Raw genomic sequence first — 8806 nt, forward strand, 5'->3', positions numbered from 1 at the left:
TTATCAAGGGTATAATTATGAAGAAGAGAAGCACAAAGGCATTTGATGCATTATGAGCTCAGTAACATCTGTCATAAAACACTGTCTTTTCGAGCACCTATAAAAGATGGAAAATACAGCAATTAGTCAGTCTGCCAAATAAAACACAACTTCTTACTTTTAACAGTAAAAGCAAGGCCATCTAAAAGACAAAGGCAGAGGTGTCACACTCAGGTCAGGCAGTGCAGCTCTCCTTGGCTATGGGTGCCAGAGCCTGGCACACACCAAGTCACCCAACAAGCCTCTGACAGCTCAGACACTGCCCAGAAAACGTGGCTGCAGCACCCACACCCTGTGTGAGTGGAGTCTAAACCCCAAATGACAGCTGTGCACTGAGAGGGGCACCTTTTCTACCCAAACAGCTCAATTCTGCAAAGCTGGAGCCATGAAACATCAACTTTTTACATCCCACCAAAAGAGCAGATAGAGAAAACCCAGATTAAACTCATCATTAAAAACGTGGGAATGCAAGGATTAACAACAAACACTATGAAGTATGACAAAGCTGTAATACAAATCGATGTTCTACAAGATTTTACATAAATCTGTAGCAAAATTGAAACCCTCATGAGTTTTTAGGATATTATTCACACGTAGGCATCCACCCCTCACTAAGGGGCAGCCAAATTCAATCTCCCTCTTCCCCCATGTTCTTATCAGTGAAAATTAGCAGGTGTTGAGAAGTCAATACTATATTAACTTCCCACAGTAGTTATTTATTCTATTTGCTACCCTTTATTTCGTGCCAGCAGAGCGAGAGGTCATTTGATTCTACAGTGCAAAAAATCAAACATTCTGGCTGTTTCCAGAGATATGAAATTAGAAAGTAAAAAAAAAACAAAAAAAACCCCACCACTTCAAGTCGTGAAAAAATGATTTAAAAGAACAAAGATGGATAAGGGATAATTATTTTCCATCAGCACACCCACAGCACCAACACAACGAGGGCTGGAAATGAGCATTTGGATCTAACACACCTCAGCAGCCCAGCAAATCCAGGCCCACTGGTCAGGATCCAGGCTGCAAACAAATCCCGTGGCATCTACAACGACTGATAATTCAGCAGGAATTCAAATTGGTAATTAAATCACAGAGCAGGAGGGCCTGGCTCCATGGCCACTGAGGGAGGTCCCACCTGGTTAGGAGGGGCTCTGGAGCAGCACACAAGGTGTGTGTGTGTGTGTGCTCACCTGTGCACTCTGCTTCTCCTCCAGCACAGCATCCTGGAGATGGACACTGCCCCTGCCCACAGCTCAGGGAAATGTGGCACTGCCCAGGGCACAGCAATTCCCACAGGTTTTAGCTCGAAGGACAACCCTGACTCTTTCCCCCTGTCATAAGCAAAATTATCTTTTCAAATGTTGCTAACTTGACATCCCATCAAATCACCCCTGGATTGTTTTCTCAGCAATCTCCCGAGTCTCCTCCTGGCATGTTTCATCAGGGTACCAGTGCTTCTCAAACAAAAGGTCAGCAACTATTTTTAAACAAAGGAAAACCCGGAGTTTCTACCCCCCGCCCCTCTCCATGAGCTCTGTTCTTGTAAACCACTGAATTCTTGGCTGAAGTTCTGGAAAAGAAAGAAAAAAAAAAAATTATTCAATCTGAGGCAGATGCTTGGCACGGAATACTGTAGCTGAAACAGTTAATGGTTGGGGAATTTATAAGAAACTAAAACCAAACTCTCCTAATGACAACTCTAATAAGAAGTAGTGCTACCAATCCTGTTTGAAATAAGAGTGCAAGAAACTCAGGGTTTTGGGCTTTTTTTTTGGTTTGTTGTGGAGGTGATGATGGTGTGTGCTTGGTTTGAGCTCAGGAAAATAGTTTTTTATCTTAAGTATCAAAAAGAACATTCTACCTGCATGAGGAAATGGCAGTGTATTAATGCAAGCCTCACTTTTATTTGTTCAACATGATACAGAACTAGCAAAATGAGAAAAAACGACACAGAAATCAAAGCTGCATCGTTTCCAGAGTGCCTCTCGTGTTCTCTAACCTCTCAGTGTTTAATATCCTGCAGTGGATATATGATGTAAGCAACTCCCAGAACAATCTTTTTTTTTTTACTGGAGTGTCCCAGGGACAAATTAAAGCCATACCACTGCAATGCTGGGCTGCAGGACCCAGCTCAGCTCTGCTGTCCCTCCCCTCTTCTTCCTTATTCAAGCAGTAAGTTGATCCCAAGGTGATACAAACTCACCCTTTATTAAAAAAAAAATAAAATATATATATATATATTTTCTGTGCTTTATCTCCCCTGAAGCAGTTTCCAAGGAATCAAAGACACACCAGGGTTGGCACAAAAAGAGAGAAGCTCAGTTTGGGAGAGGGCAGAAAATCTGGCAGCATCGATTTCCATTGGCTCGAGCTGGTAAGGAACAGCACCCCCAGGCAATACAAGCGGTTAGAAAATGGAATTTCACAAGGACAGAAACCAACATTTCAAAAGTTAACTTTCACTCTTAATCAGAAGGAAAAATTAAATGGTTACGTGAAGTTACAGTGATTTTCAGAAGTCGTTTGGAACCACAAATCTTCTCATCACAGTTAAACAGCTCATTTCTGTAACAGCAATAGAGCATTCCAGAAAAACATTCACAGAATATCTGTCAGTTTGGATCTGAATACATCTGCTTGAAGTCAAAATGGTCACTTCATGTGAAGTAGCTCACCAAAAATAGAGAATCATCTAAGTAAATTTGGGATGCAAGCCCAATTTTTAAAAGCAATTTGTCTTGCAAATTCCATCAGTTTCAAAAATGTTTTCAAATGAAGAGCAGTTGAAAAAATGGTACCAAGCAGCAAAGTGCAGCAGTTACCCAAGCAATAAAACATTGAACACATTGGTGGGGATAGTTCAGCATCCACACCCTGGGACTAAATGAGAAAAATCCAGGATCCCACCACTCTGTTGTATCAGCATCAGGGAACATCAGCTTTCCTTTTATTTACTTCAGGTTTCCTCTTTGGGCACAGAAAATCTGATTTTTAAAGGTACTCAGTCCCTTTTTTTTTGTCCAAAAGTATAAATTTATTTCAAATTTTGGTTTCGGGGTTTTTTTTTTAATAAATAAGTAACTTTCTCAAACTTTACTTTCTAATTCCTAACCACTGTTTTGGGACATAGTGTTGGCTCCATGGTATTGGAAAGAGCAAATCTCTTATAGCAGGAATGGTGGTCTTATAGAGACAATTAAAAGCACCAAACACAGAAATCTTGGCAACAGCCATTAACATAATTATGATAAAAATATCTTAAATTTCCCACTGCACTTCTACAAAATTATAGCAATGGGAGAATACTAAAAACAGGATGTGAGAAGAAATTATTAACAAAAAATGACCCATGACACTTGTAACCCCAGTGGAAGGAAAAACCAGGTTAAATTCTTGCAGCAGGGTACAATAAAGTGCCCACTTTAGGGGACTTGTCTGGCTGCTCACATCTGTCCAGCTGCTAAAACTGCACAGCTGTAAGAGAAGGCCTTGGCTAATGACAGTGACACTACAATTAGCATGATCTCTGCTATTCAAGAAAAAAAAAAAAAAAAAAAAAAGCCATACAAGGCTGTCTCCAAGCACAAAGTTACTGACCCACCGTGTCAGTCTGCAACAGGAAGACATTAGCACATTTCTTAAGTGTAGTGGCAAAAAACCACTTAGTCCCAAATGCACTTCCCTAACGAAAAGTTCACTTCACTGACCAGGGCTGCAAAGCTGCCTGTAATTTCAGTGATGGGCATGACACTTTGTTTATGGAATCCAACCTCTGCAGATTAATATGCTTTAGACTAGCAAGGTAAATAGAAGAGTACACTCACTGGGTCATTTCACTGGATACAGCTGAAAAGAAAAATGCTGACCCTGAGGCTGTGTATTGACCCAAAAAAATGTGAACAAATAGATAAAGAGAGAGTATTTCCATTTGCTAACTAAAACACAGGCACTGCTGGGCTGAAATTCTTTCCAAATCGAGATGCATCCGCAGGCTTTTAGCAGATACCTCTAAGTGAGGAGACTGCAGAAGCTATGAACTTTCAATGCACCATTTGTCCGTCCCTGTTTCAAAGGGGTCACATCTGTCACTAGAGCCTGAGCCAGTCCACAGAACACAAAACAGTACAACTGCTTGAAGAGCTGAACACTGTGAAACTGTTTTGCCAGGGTACTGAGGCTGTAAGGAAGGCTGAATGAAATATAAAGGACTCAGGCCTCTAAGAGCAAGTCAGGACAAGAGTTTGAACGAGACAAAAACAACTTTTCTGGCCAGAAAGTTATTGCTAATGACCATGAAGGGCAGGCAAGTGAAATTTCAGCCAAATACCTTAAGCTAACACTTTACAGCATCCCATTAATATTACCTGAATTTTTATCACTGGAGTGTTTAGACACTAAACAAACCAAAAAGTCCCACTGGACAAGGTGGCCAAACCAGGGTCAAATCTTTCACCAAATGGCAATCACAGTGGATAAGAGAGAAAGAGGAAAAGGATTGACAAAACCAGCAAGGCAGTGCTAACCCTGACAGCAGAGAGCAGGTCCAGTTCCTGCTGGCAGCCTTCCTTGCACCAAACCCCCTCCTGTCTGGAATTGGATGCACAGCTGGGACTGGAAGTCACCCACACCATGAATCTGTTTTCCCTCACAGCCTCAGTTTCCCTCTTTAACATCCCATGGATGGTCTTCCATTAGTGCCCTTACACACCAGCTCTCTCAACTTGTTGCCATTTCACATCTTTTATCATAATATGCTTTTTGTCTCTCTGGGAATAGCTGGGACACATCTAGTGGAGCCTGCCAGACACGAACCACTGCCAAAATCTCACTGTGGCAGGACAAACTTGCATGCAGCTTATAAGTAAATTAACGAGTTTACCAAAGCCCTGGAGAAAACTGGGATTCTGCATAAGAAATAATGGCACGATCACACCCTAGAGACTGCAGGATTTAATTGACCTCTTTGTCACTTAACTGTCTTAGACAGACACAACCTTAACCACACCTGGGACCAAAAGCTCTGGAAGATTTACTGCACTGGGCATTGCCTTAAAAACTCTAAACCAGGAAAGTTCATATTCCAACGCTTTTGGCAAGTTTGCCATTACTCACAGAGTTTCTGGCTATTCCTTACAAGCCACCTTTTCAGTAGTGTTGAAATTCTGCTTTATCATCAGAGTTTAAAAACAAGGAACTAAATCCCAATTCACAATAAAACACCACCCCTTCATTCCAACGAACAGAATTTGTCAATACTTACTAATATTTGGCCATCTAAGAAAACAACATTGTGCTGTTTAGTACTTAATTTCACACAGGTACTTAGTTCTGCAATTCAAGAGCCAGACACACATTTATGCATTAGAAAAGATTACAGGGATGATATTTTATATCACAGTCGTGCACTTAGAAGCAGCTTTGAACAGCCATTTGTAGCACAACTGCTGGGTGTTTTACTAGGTAAGTACAGTGTCTAATAAACTTTGATCTACTATCAAATATGAAAACAAAGTAAAGTGGAATATTAATAGCACTATCTCCATTTTGAAAGGGTTCTATCCAGAAGAGAGATTAGCCACTTATAAAAACTCCAGGCAGCTATAATTTAACATAATGCAAGTTCCTGCTGTGCTCTTGGCTAGCACTAACGTGATGAAATTGAGAAAAAGGAAACTTAGGAAGTTTTCCATAACAGTCGGGTATGCCATGCTACTGAACTTCCAAAGTAAGACAAAAAAAAACCTTGCTGCTTGATTAATTTAAAATCAGAATGAAACAATATTCAAGATGAAGAGTCTCAGTGAGTGTCCAGTGCAGTGTAACTACACCAAGGACGTTGTGCAGGGCTGTGGGATGAGAAGAGCAGAGCAGAACCCTGGCAGGTGCTGTGCCAACCCATGGATGTACAGCTGTGTTTGCATTTGGGCTCAAACCTGCTTCTGGAGCTAAAATCCTGCTCACTCCGTGCACCTTCAACAGCAGCTCCTGCTCAACTCTTGCTTGCACTTACAGATGCCTGTGCACACAAATCAGTTCTCTAGCTGTGCATCCTTAAATGCTTTTTTAGGGCTTACTGCACTTGCCCTAACTCACTAATAGGAAAATGAAGATTCCCACTTTCTATCCATTCCTAAATGAAGTAAATCTGTACACGTGTGTTCACATTTAAGCTCTGCCTCAGAAAAGCTATTAAAATAAATAAATAATCTTCCCTCAAGCTCATGAATACCTCCTATAGGCTATAAAGGGGCTTAAGCACATGCATTAGCACTTTGCTGAAAAGAGGTCATTTCCTGAAAGGAATATATACACACTTGGGATTTACTTATGTAAATAAAATTTCACACACATCCTCTCCACCTAAGGAGCAGCCATCCAATAATTGGTATGTAAAACACGTGCTTGCACCTAAATGTGAGAGCACTTTTGCACACTGACTTTTATACATCCTGGTCTGACTAGAGGCATGGCTTAAATTAAATGCCAAGCTTCTTTCTTGAGATTGAATGAATTAACATTATTGGCCAGATAATAACCTCAGTATAATGGCACACTGAGGCCTAAGGCAACATTTCAGGAGAATTTTCTTAGAAATTCAAGCCTGATAGGAGATGCTAATGAGTTTAGAGAAGTAAATATAGCTCTTTAAATAGCAAACGACAACTTGTCTATAACAGTAAGTTTCTCAGCACATTTACAAACGTTTTTGCTTGCGAGCTATAAAGTGACTTTCATTTAGTTGGACTTTAGCTCTCAAGAACAATCACTATCGTCACACGCCAACAAAGAGAGTGCAAATACACGAGGGGAGCGCAAATGAAACGCTCATTAAGGCTCTGCAGGAAACTATACAAACACCTTATTTAATAAGTTTAATTAAGTGGCTCTTTTCTAAATCATATAGAGCCCAACAATGCTGAGAGGCCAACTCCCAGCTCAGAAGCTCTGCTTTTCTTCCCCGGAGGAAAGGTAATATTTGATCTTTTCTTCTGGCAGGGCAGAGCCCGGGGCTGGGGCATCACTCCCAAATTCTGCGTGGCTGGGACAAGGCTGAGCCAGGCTCCAGCAGGCTTAAGGAGTTGGTTTGCTCACAAACTCTCCCTGTAGCACCTTTCTCCTACTTTTATGAAGGGTTATAACCGCTTATTTCTGTTTTGTAAGTGGAGAAGTGTCCATACACTAACCCGGTATTGAGCTGATTGCAGAGGATGCACCCGTGACCGTCAGAGCAGCCCCACAAAACGCCAGGAGCTCTTCACAAACCCCGATCCCCGCAGTCCCTGGGGCTGACACAACCCTCACCTCCAGGCTACAGCAATCGGGACAGAAACCCGCATTTTGGGCTCCTCACACCGGCACTTTCCGAGCGTCACCGGGCTGCCCATCAGAGCTTTAATGCACGCTGAAATGACCGGCATTAAGAGGCCACGCAATTTTCTGCCAAGTACTTCGTTTTCCCTGCCGGCTGGGGTGGGAAAAGCCCCTCGATGAATTAATTGCTGCTAATTCCGCTCTCGCTTCACCCTTGAGACATTTCCGTGTCTCTCACGGCTGCCTCCACAATCAACTGCAAGACTGGACCCAGCTAAACAATGCAGAGTCTTTTAGGAGTAATCTTCTTACCACAGTGAAAGAGCAGCAGGATAATACCTAATACCAGCAGGATAACGGGAAATTTTATGTTTTTATTCCTAGGAATGGCAACAGCAGCAGGCATTTCCGATAGCTTAATGTATTTCCGCACCCAGACGGGGAGGAGGGCACGGGTTAATTAATAAACATCCACAACCATCATGTTCCGTGTGAGCAAGGCAACAAGAAGTGTGGAGACACGGCAGTCACCCACTGTTCTGCACGGAGATCGCCCTTGGGAGCAAACACCGTGTGCATCCCTGAGTCACTTCAGAGGGGATCTGCCTTTGTCAAAGGAACTCGCTCATCACAGAAGTTCAGCGATGAGAAAAACCGGCAGATCATTCAAATGACCTCTCGTCTAAGCCAAGCCTGCTCCTCAGCTGTCCCTTTAATCAAGATAACAAGCATCGTGTCCAACCCAGGTGACAGCTCTTCCAGAGCTAGCACCGCACAGTTCCAATTTAATTTAAAGGACGCTATTCCCCAACACTGTCACCGCCCTGCTCCTGGAGCTCTCACCGCTGCCCAAATTCCGCTCCAAGCTGGCTCTGGGACACCCCCTCCCACAGAGAAGCTCCTTTAACACCACGCAGTAATTATTAACACGCGTCTGTAAAATCGCCATCGCTGAGGACGAAAGTAAACTTCGCCCGTTTCTCATCTTACACAAACGCAAGCTCGCCAGGTTTCCCACCATCCACATAAACGGCGAGAGAGAAAGCAGCAGAGAGAGGCAGGATTTAAAGGAAAAGCAGGGGAAAGAAGAGGAGGAAGGGGTAGCTTAGTTCACACGGCTGACAGCAGCACCGGGCTCGGCAAGGAGCCGGAGCCGCCCGTGCGCGATCAACTGGTGCCCACTGCGCGCCGCTTACCTCCGCACAGCAGCGCTCCGAGCAGCAGCCCGGCCGCCCGCGCCATGCCGAGGGGCGCCCGAGGGGCCGGGGCACGTCCCGCCCGGCCCCGGGGCTCCGGGGGCTCCTCCGCCGTTAGCTCTGCGTGCCCGCCGCCCACGCCATGGCTCCGAGCGCGGGCTCGCTCCGCGTTCTCTGCGCTCTGCTCCGCGTTCTCAGCGCGGCTCCGCGCTCCGCTCCGCGTCCTCCGCACCGCTCCGCGTTCTCAGCGCGGCTCCGCG

The 8806-nt window shown here is 44.0% G+C and overlaps 1 protein-coding gene across 1 annotated transcript in view; it reads right to left on the reverse strand.

Moving 5' to 3' along the window:
* The window catches only part of TMEM132C (transmembrane protein 132C), a 176547-nt gene extending 167944 nt beyond the window's left edge, over positions 1–8603 (reverse strand). Inside the window, exon 1 of the mRNA XM_088175890.1 lies at positions 8547–8603. Coding sequence (XP_088032016.1) covers positions 8547–8592 — 46 coding nt within the window. The 5' untranslated portion in view covers positions 8593–8603. The remainder of the gene's footprint in view (positions 1–8546) is intronic.
* Positions 8604–8806: the final 203 nt, after the last annotated feature.

The sequence above is a fragment of the Sturnus vulgaris genome, chromosome 19 (assembly GCF_052056855.1).
Source record: "Sturnus vulgaris isolate bStuVul1 chromosome 19, bStuVul1.hap1, whole genome shotgun sequence".
Classification (NCBI taxonomy): Eukaryota; Metazoa; Chordata; class Aves; order Passeriformes; family Sturnidae; genus Sturnus; species Sturnus vulgaris.